This window comes from Eutrema salsugineum, unplaced genomic scaffold (assembly GCF_000478725.1).
Source record: "Eutrema salsugineum unplaced genomic scaffold, Eutsalg1_0 scaffold_1, whole genome shotgun sequence".
NCBI classification, from domain to species: domain Eukaryota; kingdom Viridiplantae; phylum Streptophyta; class Magnoliopsida; order Brassicales; family Brassicaceae; genus Eutrema; species Eutrema salsugineum.
The window spans coordinates 10267669-10288431 of record NW_006256909.1 but is presented as its reverse complement, the minus strand read 5'-3'; the positions used below and the strand labels follow the sequence as shown (position 1 = coordinate 10288431).

The 20763-nt window shown below is 34.7% G+C and overlaps 2 protein-coding genes across 2 annotated transcripts; one reads left to right on the top strand and one right to left on the bottom strand.

Moving 5' to 3' along the window:
- Nucleotides 1–1636: 1636 nt before the first annotated feature.
- LOC18030689 (ATP-dependent Clp protease proteolytic subunit-related protein 4, chloroplastic) lies at nt 1637–5124 on the bottom strand. The gene is made up of 8 exons (XM_006414218.2): nt 4807–5124; nt 3986–4189; nt 3776–3831; nt 3431–3557; nt 3222–3299; nt 2819–2932; nt 2593–2703; nt 1637–1852 (listed from the first exon to the last, which is right to left on the bottom strand). Exons 1-7 carry the CDS (start codon nt 5071–5073, stop codon nt 2632–2634), a joined length of 918 nt encoding a protein of 305 aa, XP_006414281.1. The 5' UTR covers nt 5074–5124; the 3' UTR covers nt 1637–1852; nt 2593–2631.
- Nucleotides 5125–8983: 3859 nt separating this feature from the next.
- Nucleotides 8984–11848, top strand: LOC18030688 ((S)-ureidoglycine aminohydrolase). The gene is given in 14 exon segments (XM_024149346.1): nt 8984–9106; nt 9186–9314; nt 9706–9793; nt 9876–9922; nt 9925–9951; nt 10060–10099; nt 10202–10268; nt 10406–10491; nt 10587–10668; nt 10796–10852; nt 10936–10974; nt 11109–11179; nt 11352–11405; nt 11545–11848. Coding segments are annotated over 14 exon segments (894 nt in total). The 5' UTR covers nt 8984–9069; the 3' UTR covers nt 11615–11848.
- Nucleotides 11849–20763: the final 8915 nt, after the last annotated feature.

The following is a 20763-nucleotide window of genomic DNA, read 5'->3' as shown; positions in this document are numbered from 1 at the left end:
TGCCAAGCGTGCTATATTTTTTTGGAATCACAAAGTTTTCATTGTCCCTCAGTACTAGCACTTTAGTAATATTAATCATATATTAGATACATGGCCTAGCAAGTTGTAACCAATACTTGGACAGAAAGTATATCCGATCTGGAACGGTTTGGAAGAATCTATGGAGCCATGTAGCTCACGTTCACGGAATATTGAATTGAGCATCTAAGAGTTTTGCAGATTTAAATCCAATCTGATATGGTTTGGAAGAATTTCAGTTCGCATCCTCCTTGATGGAACCTGCTACCAGATTTAATTCCAATATGGAGACGAGTAGACGACTTGGAAGAATCTAAGAAAGCATTACCCGTTTTGATCATTATCGAAAGAGTTTCTTCAGTTGCATGTTGATCAAATTTGGATAATGTAGACCTAAATTTACATATGGAGGATCTTTGAGTCTGACTAGCCGGTTGTGTTACGAGTGAATAATTCTTCCATGCACACACATGAGATTTTGAACGTGGAAAGAAAAAACCGTTTAAAACACACAGACGTTGACTAAAATAGCATTTTACTTTCTGTAATTCATAAATATTGAGCAGCAAGATATTTCATCAAATATGTTTTTATCTTTGATGTTCAAATTAAGATAAACATACCACGTAGGTAATTACACTTGCGCTTAGATGTGCATGTTGTAAATCAAACTAAAGAAAACATTAATCAAAGAGAGATAAATCGTAAATTGAAGCAAATACCTGTTTAAAATTTTTTTAATAATTATGTGAATCATGAATTACAAATTATTTATCATGTATTTATACTCTAAAAATCTCAATTCCTAAATTCACTAGATAAAAGAATCATTTATCGAACTCATTAAAGAAACCATACTGTAGAGGTCTTCGACCCGTTATATTCCTCAACTGGCTCTAACAATACCCCTTTAGAATATTTTTTCACCAGAAACAACAGTGTATATCCTAATTTTAGTGATGTCGATAAGAGAACACATTAGGTGGTAGGCTCTAGCAGCAGCCTTGGTTTTTATTTGAATAAAACGATCGTTATAATAATGTAAAGAGTAGGAGAAGAGAAAGACAAAAAGGATTACTATAAGTCTAACAAAAGAGAATTCATATTAATATAAACCCTTTATGTTGCTGGTTTGGTTGTAATCCACTCAATGATATTTCTTGTCCCACACCTTCCTAGCTAGAGATATTAATTCTCTTTGTCACAAATATACTACTATTCTTTTGAATGAGAATTCCAATTCATAGGAAAATTTATAGACAATCATTAGCTCAACACAAAATTGTGACCTCTTTCGTTAATTACACAACCCAGAATTACAGGTAAATTCTTCAGGTTTACTTAGATATTTTGTATTTCCGATTCATTAAAAAAACATACACTTGTTTAGTTGTTTTGAACGCAAGGAACCGGTGACGCCATCAAAACAGTTGACATGTGAAGTCCAATGAAAATAACAATGCGTGTTTGTGACAAGTGTGGGATTTTCATAGGAAAAGGGCTTAGTCTTTACAGATAATGGGGTTGGTGGGTTTTATCGTTATGTCATCGCTCATTAATCTCTCCATCAAATTCACACATAGACATACTGATGAAGATAAGCATCAGGACTAAGGAGTGATCAAATGAAAATGATTCATATAAAAGTTTATAAAGCATATTGAAGATACACCAATCCTGTTTCTAGGCATTCACAAGCCTACACATATATGGCCTTGTTTCTGTTCGAATAACCCTAAAATAATAGCATTAGTAAGTAACCTTTTTTAACATGTTTTCAAGACTTTACTTTCGGTTCATGACTTCCCCTTCGATCCGCGTTCAAATCACCAACCTAAAAAATCACAGTAAAATGATAATGTCACTATAAAGTATTTTATTTTAAAAAAGGAGAAGCCAAATAGAATTAGAAGTCATAACAAAATGATAATGTCGTAACAGTCATTTTTAAATAGGAGAATAACATTACTTTTAGTCATCGAGACCTATCGATGCTAGGTGTTAATATGCAAATGATTAAAGAAGGACAAAGGTTTACGGTTAATAATTTGCTTAAGACAAAAATTGATACGAGTTCCAGTGTGTGAAGGAGCACAATCCTTGGATATATGTCGGCCATCAATATTTATATTTGTAATGGGCAATGAAAATGATATCACTAAAAGAAAATGGGTCTCAAAAGAGCAACAGAGGAAATTGGGAAGTAACTATTGGAATTAACGGGGATGCAAAACGAGAAGACACGAGGCCACTATAAGCACTTACATTACAAAAATATGTCTCCGTGTATTCGTTAGGCTATTGCTTGAATGCTAAAGTAATTATCATTAACTATTTGTGGGGTGTGCAAAGCATTTCAACTTTTACAGGTGTTGCTCTTTGTTGGTAAATGCTCCTAAATAATTGGTTCAAAATTGACAGAACGAAAGTAGTTCTTCCAGTATATGTCCCCCCAAGAAGTGTAAATTTTATTCTCGATAATTATAGGAGACAAAAGTCCAAAAAGGCAAAACCCAATTTCATCATCATTATACTCAATATGCAGAATGATAGCGAGAAAGTCTTAGCTCTTACCTGTTAATCATGGGGGATTTTCGAAGACAACTCTGACCTTTAAATGAGTTGTGCTTTTTTAAGGTCGGACACAACTCCTCTGTCTTGGCTGCTCCTTTCATTGTAAACCACCTGCAAACAGATTACAGGACGAGAATAATTCAATTTTGCAGAAGATAAGCACTCTATGTAGACAGAAAACAAAACCACTCATATGATTTACAGATTTTTCTGCCATTTAACGTACCTTATCAATGATCCCGTATTCAACAGCCTCACTGGGACTAAAATATTTTGGGCGTTTCATGTCCGCTTCAATCTGCTCCGGGGATTTACCAATATGCTTTGAATACAGCTTGACCTTGAGTATAACATTATGCAGAACAGAGACACACGGGTAATCTTATCAGATAAGTTTAAAGATAATAGTGAGGAGTAAAGGAATGAGAATGCATATTTGCATAACGAAGAGAATAATTTGATGACTAATTGGTGCATATTAAGATGTCCTTTAGTACATCATCATTGCCTGCATATTAAACATATCACAAACACCACTGGATACTGTTGTATAATGAAGGTGCAACTAAGATATTCTATGCATATCACAAGAGTCCACAAATGATTTCATGTAAAGTTGGTTTTCTCACCATTTCTGTCTTTATGTGCTTGATTTCTTTCCTTGCAATTTCAACATCGGTTGCTTGGCCTTGAAATCGAGCAATGGGCTACAAAGTTATTACATAATAGAAAATAATATGAATGAGTAACAGACGCATGCACAAAAACTAGGAATCATAAAACCTAAGTTTCTAGAAAGAGACGCCACTTAAATTTAAAAAGAAAGCTCAGGAAGAACCTGCTTTATCATTATAGTTGATGAGGGCAATGCAGAACGATTTCCTTTTGCACCGGCAGTCAGAAGCAAAGCAGCTTCACCCCAAGCATTCCCAACGCAAAGAGTAAAGATTGGTGGTTTGACATACCTGAAGTCACAGATAATATAAGAGTTGATTATTGCATGGATATATATGTTCGGTTTCCCAAAATAACAAGCCAAGAAAAGCTGGATATGATAGTCGTATTAAAGTGCAGTTTAGATACTCGGGAAAGCAGTTCCAGGATTCACGTCAAGCCATAGATTCTTGTTAAGAAAGATATAAGAAAATGGAGTAAATAAAGAGAAGGGATAAAGATTACTAACCCCATGACATCATAAATTGCAAAAGCCTCGGTATCATAGCCCAACTTCTCACCATTCTGAAATGTAAGAAAATAAATCCTGTTAAAATATTTTAAAGGATTAGATAAATATCTACAGATTTTTAATCATTCATTTGAAACAAACCACAGTTTCAAGTTCACTATTCAGCATGCGTTCTCAAAAATGGCAGAATTTCCTATGGAAGCCTACCTTGGTTGTCCCTGTCGAGTTTATGTAGAGGTAAATCGGCTTTTCCTCATCTTCATACTGAAGGTAAAGAAACTCTGCAAGTATCAACTCAGTTACTGAAGGTACAAGAGACATCCCCAAGTAAACAATTCGGTTTTTGAACAAATATGATGCCAAATCTGGAGGAGGTTGTTCGTGTGCACTTCCTTTTGAAAAAGGTATAACCTGTTAATGGAAGGAGGCCCATTCAGACGTGCACGAGCAATGGGAAAAAAATAAAGGCTCACCAAACATGAAATCAATCAACAAAGTTGCAATTCAACTACGATACATAAGACAAAACACAAGTGACAAAATATGTAAAGAAATATAGTAGTCTCCGATTTCCCTATGACAGCAAAAAATCAAAATGTTTTGCTCTGTGATGCATATGAAAATGGTACACACAATGAAGTGAAAATTTTGACACATTCTCAACTTCTTTCTCAGAAGGCAATGGCATAGCACATAGTTTCTTCTAAAAATCAACGGGTCAAGCTTCATACTCAACCCTCTACCTAAACATGTAGCATCCCCGATCAATCAAACAGCTAAAAGATCCTCAAACATTCTTCCCATTGTGAGCTATCTGCCTATATCTAGTCATTTCTAATCTATTAGTTCGCTAACATTAAGGAACAGCAGTAGGTGAAATACGCGCCATCCAATACAATTTCTGAAAATTCACTACCACGGAAGCATAAATCTCAGCTATAGCCACGAAAAACCTCGATTTCAAAAATCCTAAAACTGTAGAGCTTTGTTAATTGAGAAACGATGTGAAGAAGTATAAATTTAAGTACCATAGTGACAACTCCGCGCTTAGGCTTGGAACTGGACATATTTAACGGATTAATCGATTCCGGACGAAGCTTGGCGCCGCAGAAGTCACTAGAGATGCTTCCTCCGGTATACGGAGAGAGGAAGCCATTCGAGAGAGAAGCTCTGAGAGAACAAGATGACGAACATCTCCCTTTCGATCTCAGGTTACGTATTGAAGACGGGATTATCGCTGACGTACGAGCTCGTAGCGTTGTGAAGCTCGTCGCAGTCGCTGCTGCTACCTCCATTTTTCCTTTGTTGCAGAGAGAAAGAGAGAAAGAGAGAAAGAGAGACTTTCCAAGACCCCGAAACGATAACGACGATCTGTGCCAAATCGGGCTTCCTTACAGATTTAATGGGCCCAATATATTCAAACAATAGGCCTATAGTCTTTTTTTTTTCGACTACAATAGGCCCATAATCTCTGGTAAAGAATTTATACCAGTTTTGATTTTTACACGAAAACCCAAAATCAAACCGACATTAAAAGAGAACTAGCTAAACCGAGGAGCAATGGAGTTGTAGTAAGTCACTCCTGGTGAACAAGGTATCGCACAAACACTTTAGCAAATCTAATAGGGTCTAGATGGTTTTTGTAGCGGCTTAAGATGGTCACTACTATTTCTTGGTTTAGTTTACAGATTATGTGTTTTCTCTCCTCAACCACCTTCTTAATCACGTTGTTTCTTTCTAAGCAATCATTGTACATTCCTATGAGCTCAATCGATAATTTCATTGCTAGATGTTTGAAGACATTCCTGACTACATAGTGAATATAAACTCGAGAACAAGCAACCAACACATTTCAGTATGTTGAATGAGTTTTCCACATACTCTTTGGTATGTATTCAAACACACAGATGGTGTAGAGGTTCCTCAAGAATACTGGTTGTCGAATCATGCTCTCGTTCTGCGCCACAAAATGATGTGCATTACCACATTAAATGGTTTCTTCTTGTCGGATAACCTGACAACGCCAAAGAAAGTTTCTAACTTTAAAATATGATGAGTTTGTACAATTTTTGCATAATGATGAAAACCAATTTTTAAATAAATTTGATGTGAATGATATTTCACAAAATAATAAACTTTATCCAAAGTTGTTTAGTTTCATATTCTTTTATTAGATATTCTTTTATCAGATGGATAATCATCATCGTAATGAAGTTTTACAACTTCAAATGAATTTCAACATTGCGTATGCTACTAAAGTTACGATCAGTGTGATCAAATCTTAAATGATTTGCAGGTATTTTCTTATCTATTATCACTTGAACCTAGTACATTGGTTCTAAGAGTCCATTATCTATTGTTTAGACACATATAACACAAAGACGTGATGCTGTTGGACAACACAATAGAGAACTGAATGTAAATGTTGTGCAACCTCCTCTTCATTGTGGTGAAGCTTCACCATTTCTTGAGGTTTTGGTCGAGACATATATATTTCAGTGCCAGAAGCATAAATAAAAGAGATGCCGGAATCGTATATAGGATGTTACTCGACGCTTGTGATATCATATATTTTATGAGCTAAATTTCTAACAAACTCGCCAATGGTGTAGAGGTTCCTCAAGCATACTGGTTGTTGAATCATGCTCTCGTTCTGCACCACAAAATGATGTGCATAGCCACATTAGATAGTTTCTTCTTGTTAGATAACCCGACAATGCCAAAGAAAGTTTCTATCTTTGAAATATGATGAGTTTGTATAATTTTTGCATAATGATGAAAAGCAATTTTAAAATAAAATTTGATGTAAATGATATTTCACAAAATAATAAACTTTATCCAAAGTTGTTTAGTTTCATATTTGTTTATCAAATTTAGAGAATATTTTTCCATCAACTTTTTGTGAAATTGGTAGGAATTTACATTTTTGCTCTAGATAATTCACAAACTTTATAGCCAAGCTAACATCCATGACATCATCTATGAAATGGATCAACAGCAATTCAATACACTAACAATGATCTCTCGGTTTTGTATGTAGATCATGGACTTGACCTCTCTAGCCACTTTTTCTAGTCTCCTATTTCTACCAATGCATAGAGTTAAGTTCCAAGATGTTCAATTGTTGGTTTTATCGATAGGACTTTGAAGATTTTCTAGAGAATATTGTAGTGAACATATTGAAGCTCCCAGGCGTGACAACAAGTAAACATGACATTCCAATGTGTTGCCTCTGTTTTGATTCGTTTTGGGATATTGTTAAAATCGAGCTTAGAAAACCGAAAACGAATGTCATGTTTACTAGTTGTCACGCCTTGGAATGTTCACGACAGAGACGTACATTCCAATATATTCAAACAATCTATTATATAAAGAGTGGGTTGTATCTCACAAACTTGACACATCAGCAGCACCTCCTCTTTTGACACATCAGCTCTCTAGAATTTAATTTAGAAATTAATTTTTTTAAAAAGAATATGAATAATCTGAGTACATCACAGCCTCCTCTATTTAAATCACATAGGTCAAGATGAATTTAATTAACAATAAAAATTCCAAAGCTCTTTTCGATGCAAATTTATCTTCTTATTAATTGTTCGTTCTTCACAACCAAGTTTCGGAAAACCATTAGTTCCCTCCTCACCTTTCATAGTTGTATCTCATCAGATACTCTTATAATTTCATTGCTTCCACTTGGATTGTGGTGATTCTCGACACTTAAAGATATATGCTCGTTCGTTCAACTGATTGATCGGATGTGATAGTCATATCATATGTAACTCATTTACTCAAATTTGAACGTCTGAAGAGAAAGTTGACAAATGAAAAAGGCTCAGATCTGAGTGTAAATACTCAGATTATTTCGCTTGGTGTTCTTTTCTTGACGAAAAGAGGTTTGTGTGAGGTTATTCTGTGCATCTAGATTGAGTTATACCAGTCTAAAGAGATGAACACGGCTCGAATTCAATTGTTTGATGAAGTTCCTTAGAGAGCTTTCTATTGTCGTATTGCGAGTAATGAGTATTAAATAAAACTGTCTTGGTTTATTTATTTAGTTATATATAAATGTGTATATATTTCCATGAAACTCTTTTGGTATCAGTCACCAAAGTTTACATCGCTTCTGGTATTTTACAACTCAGAGTTCTTTTGTTCATCAATTATTATAAGTAAGGAAAATATTTACATATATATTGTAAGCATATGACTGTGCTTAATTTTGCAGGGAAATGGTCGTTTATATTGTAAACATATTAGTTTTTATACTTGAGTACAAACAGAAATTAGTTACTCGAATATTTTGCAAAGTAAAACAATTCTATTTTCTTTTCTCTATCTGTTCACCAGCACAATTTGTGCTATATTGGATTTGTTTCTCTTGTAAATTGCAGTGGTGTTATTATCGCTGAAGGCGTTCTTAGCGCCAGAAAGTCTCTTACGAAGATGTCCTTTCACGTTTGATTTTTGGAATTTTGTTTTTTTATCTATTTTTAGACTATATAAACAGAGGTTTTTCCCTAAAGTTTGGTATTGTTTATTTCTAATTGTCAAGATTATTTTGATTTTGGAGAAGATGACTTGTCAACATTTGGTTCCTATATCATTCTCGCATCAGCTTTGTTCTTTACATATATTGAAGGAACATTCTCGTTGTATGTCCAACTTTCCCGTTGTGGTTGTGTTTGAGTTTTGTACCCATTGCTACATCGCTTTGGCTATTGCCTGGATTAGAAAGTATGTAATGTGAAGTAAAAATCTTTTTGGGAGAAAAAATGTTTGAGTTTCATAAAAATATTGTTAGAATCTCTTCTAAAATTTACATAATTTTGGTTTGAGTATAAAATTTTATTTTATTTTACCAAGGAATTTTTAATATAAAATTAAAAATACCAAAATGAACAAAGCTAAACAATGAAACTATATAAACTATATTACTAACAAAAATATATATAAAGACCTGCGCATAATGCGCGGATATGCTTCTAATAGCCCCAATAGTTTAGTTACTCTCAAAACCGAAAAAAGCATAGAAATTTTAAATCCGTTTCGCTATTTACACGTAAACCCGTTAAACTAACCGACATGAACCCGCTAATTAGCTAAACCGAGTGGCAGTGGCCTGGAATTTTTTAATCGTCTTTGAAAAAGGAACAATTTAACGAGACTACCAAACAAAACATTCCACTGCAAAGAATCTTCTGTCGTATTCTGAATCTGAATTCTTATGTTTTATATGAACACCAAATGTGTAAAGCATTGAACCTGACTCATTCCACTAATCCTCAGCGAAAATGCGCTCACTTCACTTATTCATCTTCATCATTATCAGTAAGAAGAAATCTTAGATTTTTGATAAAGTTTTTGTGCATACGGTGAAACTAATCAGGACTTCTTATTCATTATCAAGGTCTTGTTAAAGCTTCGGAAAGCGACGATGGGTTTTGTTCAGCGCCTTCGATCGCTGAATCGGACGAGGTGTCGAAACTCATTTACGGGAAAGTCACGAATCCAACACTCTCTCCGTCGCACCTCCAAGGTTCAAGTGCTTTCTTACCACAAATCGTAGCATACTTAATCTGTTTTACTCGTTTTTAGCTTCGGGACATTAAAAGTTCGATACTTTTTGCTGGTTATGTTCGAATAGGGTTGATTCACATTTCTAGTTAGAGATAGGATTACTTGGATTAGTGCTTAATCCGAGAGGATTTCTTGCTCTTGTCTTGCAAAAAGCTCTTAACTTTTGATCAATTTGGTGGTAACATGGAATCATTCAAGTTCAGTTCCAACTTCCATGGATACAGATTCGTTTCTTCCTGATAGTCGTCCATTTGTATATTAGATGAGTTTTCTGATCGAGTTTGGGATTGAGTATTCTGCATTTGGATCTTTATAATAAGCTGAAAAATTATGAATCTGTTGTTTTGTAGATTTGCCGGGATTCACACGAAGTGTATACAAACGAGATCATGCGTTAATAACACCGGAAAGTCATGTATACAGCCCTTTACCTGACTGGTAAATAACTCTCTTTTAATATCCCCTCTCGTCTTAACTTTATAGCTACAAAATTCGACAAAATCGTTGCTCAAATTTACAGGACAAACACATTAGGGGCGTATTTGATCACACCGGCAATGGGTTCCCATTTGTCATGTACTTTGCGAAAATGAAAGGTGTGAAGAAAACATCAAGTTCTTGAGATTATCCTTCTTATTTTCTTCATCTCGATAATGTTGTTGTTCTCTACATGTCATCTAGGCTGATTTTACTGTCTCTTGCAGAAATGTCAAGTTCAGGTTTACCACCACAAGACATAGAGCGGTAGTGTTACTTATATCAGCTATCTCTCTTTAGTTTATGCTTAGACTTATCATCTACATTCTGCGTACTAACTTCTTTACAATATCTTGGATCTTCTTCAAGCCTTGTATTCGTGATCGAGGGTGCTGTGACACTCACTAACACATCCAGTTCTTCAAAAAAATTGACGGTATGAGTTGTATGAAAAAACAATTTACCAAAGTATTCTTTTTGTTACATTGTTTCTCCCCAAGCTTAGATGGTGAATGGTTGCAAAAAATTTCCAAGGTTTCTTCATTTTCTGCTGATAATCCATTTGTCCTGTAGGTTGATTCATACGCGTACCTTCCTCCAAACTTTTATCATTCCTTGGACTGTGTTGAGTCTGCAACACTTGTTGTCTTCGAGCGGAGGTTCTTCATCGTCCCTTTATTATGACAAGAAAAGTTCGATTTTTCTCAACTGTTTATAACTTAACAACACTCCTCCTATACTGCTACGTCTGTAGATATGCTCATCTAGGAAGTCTCACAACAGAGCTTATAGTTGGCTCCACAGACAAGCAACCACTACTTGAGACTCCTGGTGAGGTATGTGTGCAAAATTTCTCCACTTTTCTTACAATGCATCTAAAATCTTTCAATTTACATTGTAAGTAATTCAACTTCTCGATCCTAAATTAATCATCTCCGAAAACCCATTTTGTTATTGTTACAGGTTTTTGAGCTGCGGAAACTTCTTCCGGTCTCCCTTGCTTATGACTTCAACATCCATGTAAGCAATTCATCTGTTCTAGTGAATCCTTTCGCTTATTGAGACGTCTAAAGTTTAATCACTGTTGTTTCTATCATATGCAGATAATGGATTTTCAGCCTGGAGAGTTTCTCAATGTTAAGGTACAGAACTGTTTAGCTTCATTACCATAGGGATCTTGATACCATCTGTTGCTCGCAATTTCCTCTTTTTTTTTTCCAACTGTTCTTATTCTGTTTACAGCCAGTCTTCTCAAGTAGTTTTGCAATGTTAACAGGAAGTTCATTATAACCAACATGGTTTGTTGCTTCTGGAGGGCCAAGGCATTTATCGCTTGGGCGATAACTGGTATGCAACACAACAAACATACACTCACATGCACAACCAAGAACATTAATTTTTTGCACTGGTCATGTAATGTGATCAGAGGCACTTTTACCAAAATATAACTGCAGTCACCGCTACATTCCACATGATATAAGACGTTTTAGTAACTTTTATGTGACCTTCCCTTTAAAAGGTATCCAGTTCAGGCTGGTGATGTCATATGGATGGCTCCTTTTGTTCCTCAATGGTAAGAGACTGCCCATAAACTTGAATTTCTTCTACTCTGTTTCGAACTTTTGCAAGAATTGAACATTTCTTGGTACTGTGTTTTGACAACCTGAAAGATCATTCGACCACACACTCTTAGGTACTGTTTGTTGTTTCAGGTATGCTGCACTCGGAAAGACTAGGTCTCGGTATTTGTTGTACAAAGATGTGAATCGGAATCCGTTGTGAGCAAAGATCTATATGGCTTGGTGGGAAGTTTGATGGAGTCAAAGAAGAGTTCTTTGTAAAAGAAGATTCCTTGCACCAAAAGCCAGAATCATGTTGTTTAGCTTTCTGTCTTGAAAACATCAAGTCCACTATAAGACGTGAGTCTTAATTGTATGAAGAAAACTAAATTGAAATGTCAAACTTGTTAGTTAATAATTTTCAATATTCTAATGCCTTCACAAGGTCACAAAACTATCCACTTGTCTTTTGCTCGTTCTAATTAAGCTCTTCCTCTCTTGATCTCTCACTCCCTCCCTTTTTCTAATTACTTTCTCTAAAGCTATAATTAGTGGTCTCGACACAAGTCCGTCCATGGTTCCCACTTATGCAATATATTAACACTAAGTTTTGCGAATGCGTATATGTATATACATCTTTAGTAAAACCTTGACTTGTGAACAAAACAAGAAAGATAAAGAGGACAAGAATAAAAGATGATACAGTTAATAGAGCCTAGTATTTTGGAACGGGCCAAAGATTGATTAGTATGATTTTTAAACAAGTTTTTATAACCTAGTGGTAAGTAATTTTAGACACCAGTAGTTTGGGTGCTTATTGATCTACTTTTGGTTGAGTAAATTTATATTATACATGTATACTGTATATGAAAAAATAGAACCGCTGCAATTTTATTTGGTACTTAAAGTATTTTTCCTATGAAACAAAAATTCAAGAATAATGTCTCTAAAATTATCAATATTTCCTTTCTTGTAACGTTGTTCTATGTGTTGTATTGTATGGCGTTCATAGGACCTATGAGATGGAAGAGATAGGTAGAGTAGAGGTTGTTGAAAGTCACGTGACTAGCACGATGGTGCAACCGGAAAAGTTAGACAATAGTGATGACTTGTTTGGGAAAAAGGCCGATTAGTACCTCAACAGTATAATTTGGTACCAATAAATACCTAAACAATTTTGACAGGTTAATCAGTACCTCAACATGTTAAAAGTTGTAAATACATACCTTAACAATGTTTTCATGGTCAATTAGTGCATTGACTTTATTTCTGTTAGTCAAATCCGTACTTAGCAAACGGAATCCAAGTCGGATGCTACGGTGGATAGAACCCAAAAACGACGTCATTTTAGTTTAAGAATCTGAGAAAAAAATATGGCAAAACGACGTGTTTTAAAGTATTAAACAGTTTTAAAAAAAAGTAAGCAACTATGTCTTCTTCTTCTCTCTTCTTCGTCGATTAAAAACAGGGAAGAGCCATAGTTAGGGTTTTGCGGTGGAGTTCAAAATCAAATCAGAATGCCTTCATCGTCGAATTCGAACGCTTCTTCGGAGATTCCACGTAGGTTTAGGTTTGCAATTTTGATTTTGATTTTATTTAAATACTTTCAAAAAATCAAATCAGAAATTTTAGTTTTGATTTCACAATTTGCAGGTTTTACTGCCAGTATGAGTCGAGGTGTACCTGTAGGACAGAAGGGTATGCCCAATGCTTGTAGGTGTGGAGAAAGTTCATTGATAAAAACTTCAGGAACTTCAAAAAATCCTGGAAGGCTCTTTCATTGTTGTCCAAAAGGTTCTGAAAAGATAAACAAAAGCCCAGATTAACTAAATTTTGTTCTTACAATGAATTCATGTAAATGTTGTATATTTTGCTAGGACAACTACCATTTGTTTAAATGGACAGATGAATCTATGGTGGAAGAGTTGTTTTTCATGAAGGAGACAATGAAGAATTTAGAGATGAAGACAAGAACTTGTGAAGACATGGTCAATTGCATTGAGAAAGACATAAAAGACTTGAAGATGGTTGATCGTGGGTATGAGAAGGAGATGGAGACAATGAAAGCTGAGATACGTTTGTTGAAGTGTATGATTGTGTGTGGAGTTGTTGTGTTTGCTGGTTATTTTCGTTTTTGTGCTTAATTACGTCTACTCTTTCACTGTATTGTTGTAATTGTGACTGAATCTTGTTGGGGAGCTGTTGGAGATTTTTATGATGTATTTAAGGAATTTTAAATTGTTGTGTTAGTTTCTTATTCGAAAGAAGGAATTACAAAAACCAATTCCAACTGAAAATATTAAAAAAACTGAAAGCCATAATATAGTTCTTAATAAATTAATACCATTGTGACCATAACAAGGTTCAACGTGAATAACCAACATCGTTTTACATAGAAAACAGCTTAAGCCTAAAACAAAAAAAAAACATGGGTTTAGACTATCAATAACCCGAGACCAAGGAGATGAACACACAAAAAATTACTCTCCTCTCCTGCTGATTTAATCTTCACCTACAAAATTAGCAATTTTTTTATCATCACAAATTTGTATTCTCACGTCAACAAAAAAGAACAATCAGAAGATTAATACCTTATCACTGTCCTAAGTCTGAGATGGTTGAGTTTGAGCAGGACCTTCTCCACTACCGAGTGTCATAGTCTCCTGAACCTGTTCTGATGTCTTGCTCTTTTTAGGCTTCCGAGGCTTTCTAGGACATTTGATAGAGTAATGTCCCGGCAAACCACACCGGTAACAATGCATTGTTCGCCCATGGTTGGTTAGCTTTTTCCCTTTAGTTGGCGACTCCGTAATCAACTTGAGCCTCTTCTCTGGTTTTCTTTTCCGACCCTTAACGATCTCTCTCGGAGGAGCTTTGATCAATGCTTCACCGCTGCTTTTCCAGAACTTACTTCCGTTGACAGGCTCGATGGAATCAGTGTATTGATCCTTCCATATAGAAGTTAAATACCAATCTGAAACCAGGTCTTCGGCCTTGAACTTCTTCTTATTGTCAAACACAACCCTTAAGACGTGACGACATGGAATCCCAGTCAGATCCCATCTCCTACATATGCATGTCTTCTCCTTCATTTTGACTGTGTAATTTTGTCCTCTCTCGCTCACTTCAAAAACATTATCACGCCCAGCAATTGATCTACACCTTTTAACCTCTTTTTCCTCTTCTGCAATGACAAGTCCCACCTTCAGACTGTGTTTTCCCTTATGTTTTCGAGTTGTTCTCCTTCTCAGCTCAATCCTTACCATAGCTTGTCTTCTCATCGTCTCCAAACTCTGAACCACAGGCATAGCACGCGCCTTATCAATAGCTTTGTTATACGACTCAGAGAAATTGTTAAGTGCATCCTCACAGCAAGACGTTGTACTGAAGTAGGCGCAACTGTCCGTAGCTCCACCGTCGAGTCTTTGTTTGTCCTGTATCAGCAAAGTAATTAGTATCAAAGCCAAAAAATTAAAGAAAACATGATGAAGTGCATTAAAACAGATGAATACTTACTCTAGGATTTGATCTCTGTAGTCTTTTATCCTTCGATATTGTTCATCATATTCTTCTTCAATTAATGTTAATGCTCTCTTCTTAGCTTTTCGACATTGATCATATGAAGGAGCTACGTTATACCGATCATGGATCTTGTCTTGCATCACTTTCGGTTTCAGTTGAGGATCATCTCTGATCTCATGGATGAACATGTCACTAATAACACTCTCAGTCAAGATCTTACACCTTCCATCTTTGTAACAAGTATGGTCCTCTTGAAATGTTTTAACCATCCACTGAGAAACAGATTCTTCATATGAACAATAGATTCTCCAGTTGCATTCATCTATACCACACTTAGCTGTATACTTTTTAGCCGCCCATCTTGTGTACTGAATATTCCACCCGCCTTTTAAAGCATACTCCAACACAGCCTCTCTAAACTCTTCGACACTTTCAAAGACTTGTCCAACCTTTAGCTCTCCACTTCCTCTTCTCCACCTATCATAACAAGTTTTCTCTGTCTTTTCTCCTTCATTATCTGATGTGGGAGGAGTTTGTTTTCCATAATCATCATTTTCCTCTTCGTCTACAAATGTGGCAACTACGGCTTCGACACGAGCTTCCTCATCACACAGAAATGCTTCATCTCTTCCATTGATACTATCTCTCTCTTCGTCTCTTCTGACCCCTCTTTCTTCCTCTCTTCTATCGCTTCTGACTTCCTCTCTTTCTTCCTCTCTTTCTTTGTCTCTCTCTCCATTTCCATCATCTCCATTTCCTATCAAACCAAAATTTGATACTATCTCTTGATTTCCATCATCTCCATTTCCTTCACTATCTTCATCCGCCTCCATATATATATCGACAACATTAGTCCACTTCGCCGCTAAACACATCTTCTGGAAATTTTCCACTCCATTACACAATATCTTAAGCTCATTCAATCCTTCGTATGGTAATTTATACCAGATTGTCTGCCCATACATACTTACAGGCAACGACTCAAACAATGAAGCCGCCGGTGTAAGAAGTTCCTGCACCGATCCACCGTCGTAGTAAATCGTGCCATTTTCATACTTCTCAAACTTTCCACCGTAAAAGATTTGGAACATGCAATCGTCACTGAAAAAAAGAATTAAAATTTGCTATCAGACATGAATAAACAATTCAGAAGCAATTAAACAAATGGAAAGCAATAAACAAATCAAAAGCAATTAGCAAAAGGTACTATCGATAAACTTCAATCCTAAACCCTAACAAATCAATAATCCATTTACCTCATTTCTTCTCGATAATTGAGACACCCACAAAGATCCGATTAAACCCAATCAACAACTCTGGCTCATGAGCAGTTAACCTTTTCCACCAACCCTAAATTGAAATCTCACTCAATTGATGGAAAAAACGAAGAAGAAGGTCACGACTTTGTTTGGTTTTTTTAATTCTAATTTCTGTTCTAAATCTATACGACGACGTTTGCTTATTTTTCTAAAACTGTTTAATACTTTAAAACAGCGTCGTTTTGCCATATTTTTTTCTCAGATTCTTAAACTAAAACGACGTCGTTTTTGGGTTCTATCCAACGTGGCATCCGACTTGGATTCCGTTTGCTAAGTAACAGATTTGACTAACAGAAAGAAATTCAATGCACTAATTGGCCATAAAAACATTGTTGAGGTATGTATTTACCACTTTTAACATGTTGAGGTACTGATTAACCTGTCAAAATTGTTTGGGTATTTATTGGTACCAGATTATAGTGTTGAGGTACTAATCAGCCTTTTTCCCAGTCACTAGAGCTCGCTTCTCTCTATGGTCTCTCATGGAGAAATTCTCCATAAACTCCATGTAAGATAAATTGAATGTGTCGTGTTATAAGAAAGAAAAAGAGAGACCAATTAATGAAATGAATGACCTGTTATAGAAATGAATTTTCACTCAATTGTGAATGATGTGAATCTTTTATCATTTGACTGGGACTAGTGTTATTACTCACAACTTAGACCAAAAAAATCTGTTAAACAAGAAAATGTTGTTTAAACTGGCTACGATGGCTTGAGAATTTGACATCGATATCCATTTATGTCCACGAGTCTTTTAAAATGTAGAAAATAGCTTCAAGCGCCCTACCAAATGATGATTAAAAAACATATAAGCATTAATGAGGCTCTAACATGGAAATTGGGACAAATCGAAGAACATAGTTTGATAGTTATGTAAATTCCAGTGGCAGTTTGAATGGTCATCAATGTTACATCGCCGTTTTACGGAAGAAGAAGACAAAATACGTAAAACTGGTTTTTGCTTCAAATATAATGGTATCAATTTCGCATTGTGACTTCAACTAAACTGGACATAATTTTACCATAAAATTTTGGTTCCCAAATTTTAAGGCTAAATTCGTGGAGTTCTAGAATGAATCATAAATAATCGAGACCAAATTTGAACTGAAGATGCCAAAATAAATAAATCCCAAATTTGATTCCTGATATTGTTAATTTTGTGACCTAAATTTTTTGAAGAGTTAATGTCATTTTAGTTTGGTTTGATAGTTTTATCAAAAACATTTTTGGCACTAGAGCTCGCTAGAGCTCGCTTCTCTCTATGGTCTCTCATGGAGAAATTCTCCATAAACTCCATGTAAGATAAATTGAATGTGTCGTGTTATAAGAAAGAAAAAGAGAGACCAATTAATGAAATGAATGACCTGTTATAGAAATGAGTTTTCATTCAATTGTGAATGATGTAAATCTTTTATCATTTGACTGGGACTAGTGTTATTACTCACAACTTAGACCAAAAAAATCCGTTAAACAAGAAAATGTTGTTTAAACTGGCTACGATGGCTTGAGAATTTGACATCGATATCCATTTATGTCCACGAGTCTTTTAAAATGTAGAAAATAGCTTCAAGCGCCCTACCAAATGATTCCTATCATAGTTTTCATTACAACAAATATAAACATTATCGTTGGCTTTAATGTATGAATGTGCCATAACAATGTTACTCTTCTAGATATGTTTTTGCTCTTGCATACACAACAGACTAAGAGGGTTCACTTTGTACTATTTTTGCATATATTTCCACTTGGATTATTAGTCTGACTTCCACCTTAAAAAGATGGTTCACTTTGTACTATTTTTGCATAATTGATGAGAAATTTTTTATAGTAATTATCACATTCCACAAGTCTATATTCACTTCCTATATGCCCAAAACCAGATATTCTATTTAAATTGGATGATTTAATGTTCATCTAATTATCATGATTCATTCTTGTATAATTTTAGGGAACTATTCTATGTCTGCTACAACACCAAAATGCAGTTATCCATTGTTTACGCATTGGTGGATAGTTTGATGAAGCGCTAAGAATTCTTGAAAACATGCACCTGGTCAAGACAGAAACCCTGATCTGGTACGCTATGGTCGCATGTTCTAATGGGGTGAGTTTGAGTATGCACATTATTTGCTGAGAAAGATGAGGCAGTGAAAGTGGATGTGTTGGAGTCCAACAATCCTCATAGTTGGACTCCCCATGTGGATGATCCTCTTTGGCTCGATAGCAGCACTAGGGATCGCTAATTGTGCAGTACCTTCTCGAATTCACATAGTGATTTTCAGTTTGCATACTGTTCCTCTTCATCTGGGTTACCCATTGATCACAGGAATCTTTGGGCTCCTTTCATAGTGTTCATTCTCAATAAATGTCGCTGGCGGCAAGTGGACTTCCCGGCGATGTACTTCTCCTCATCTCATTAGCTTGCATGATGAAATTTGAAGCTTTTAAAATTGTTTGTATGTGACCTTACTCGTTGCTCCCCATTTTCCCTCTGACTTTTGGTGTCTAGTTTGTTTTAACCTTATGAATTGATTTTTAAGTCTCTTTCCCTTTGTTAAATTGTGTACTATTCTGAACTTGGGTTATCGGCTATTTCCTTAACAATCACGTATTATCCAATGACTTTGGTGCTCAACACTTCGTACTACACTATCAAAAGCTATTTGATAAACATCTTGACCGAAGAAAAAACTTCATCAATTGTGTTACTTCGTTTCTTTCGCTATACGGTTTCTTAAGGTTTATTTAATATTGTAATTTTTTGTATTTTGCTGGATCTGTGTATTATTTATTCCCTTGTAAACTCGATTTGATTTCATCAATTTGGCGGGAGACGAAGAAAAAGTGATTCCACAACAAACCGTTCAATGAGTTGCACCAGGCCTTGTGGCCAGCTGACTTTGGCCTTTGTTTCTTTATCGACCTCGCCTCATGCATATAGACCCTGTTCGTTTGCTTATTTGTCATTTGCATTTAAATGATCCATTTGCTGACTTTGGCCTTTGTTTCTTTATCGACCTCGCTTCATGCATATAGACCCTATTTGTTTGCTTATTTGTCATTTGTATCTAGATGATCCATTTAAATTATGATTCATCTGGATAAGTCATCTGAACAATGCACATAACAAATGAGCAAACAAACATTTATATGAGAAATTGACAAATGAATAATGAATCTTTATTTCTTTGGTCATTTTAATCTGAATATATATTTTTATCTTTATGTTTTAATAACAAAATTATTAAAATATTTATTTAATCCAAATTATAAGTTTATAAATTTAATCGAATCTTAAAAATATTAAATTTATATTTTTACATTTTTGATAAAATAAATTTTGTTTTGTATAGAAAGCATAATATTTGTTTATGGCAAAGGAATTTTACGTTTTTGGCGAGAAAATGAGATTTTACGTTTTGACGAAAACGATATTTTATGTTTTCTACGGAAAAACAAAATTTTACGCTTTTTTACGGAAAAACAAAATTTTACGCTTTTTGATGAAAAAACAGAAATTTTACGCTTTTCGATGGAAAAAAACAAAATTTTACGTTTTTGATAAGAAAACATGATTTTACGTTATGACGGGAAAACAAGATTTTCGTTTTTGAAGGGAAATCAAAATTATATGTTTTTAATGGAAAACGAGATTTTATGTTTTTAACTGGAAAACAAGATTTTACGTTTTTAACGAGAAAACAATATTTTATGTTTTCTACGGGAAAACAAATTTTTTTGCTTTTTGACGGAAAAACAAAATTTTATGCTTTTTGATGGAAAAACAGAAATTTTACGCTTTTTATGGAAAAAACAAAATTTTACGTTTTTACAAGAAAACATGATTTTACGTTTTGACGGAAAAACAAGATTTTTCGTTTTTGAAGGGAAATCAAAATTATATGTTTTTAATGGAAAACGAGATTTTATGTTTTTAACAGGAAAATGAGATTTTACGTTTTTAACGGGAAAACAAAATTTTATGTTTTTTTTATGGAAAAACAAGGTTTTACGTTTTTGACAGGAAAACGAAATTTTACGTTATTAACGGAAAACGAGATTTTATATTTTTGAAACGATATTTTACGTTTTTAATGGGAAAACGAGATTTTTTTGTTTTTTTGACGGAAAACGAGATTTTACGTTTTTTATGGGAAAACAAGATTTTACGTTTTTAACGGAAAACAAAATTTTACGTTTTTTAATAGAAAAACAACATTTTATGTTTTTGACGGGAAAACAAAATTTTACGTTTTTAACGGGAAAATGAGATTTTACGTTTTTTTTACGGGAAAACAAGATTTTACGTTTTTGACATAAAACAAGATTTTACATTTTTTTACGGTAAAACAAGATTTTATGTTTTTGAGAGGAAAACGAGATTTTATGTTTTTCACGGAAAAACAAAATTTTAGGTTTTTGATGGAAAAAAGAAATTTTAGGTTTTTGACGGAAAAAAGAAATTTTATATTTTTAACGGAAAAATGAAATTTACGTTTGTAACGAGAAAACGAGAGTTTACGTTTTT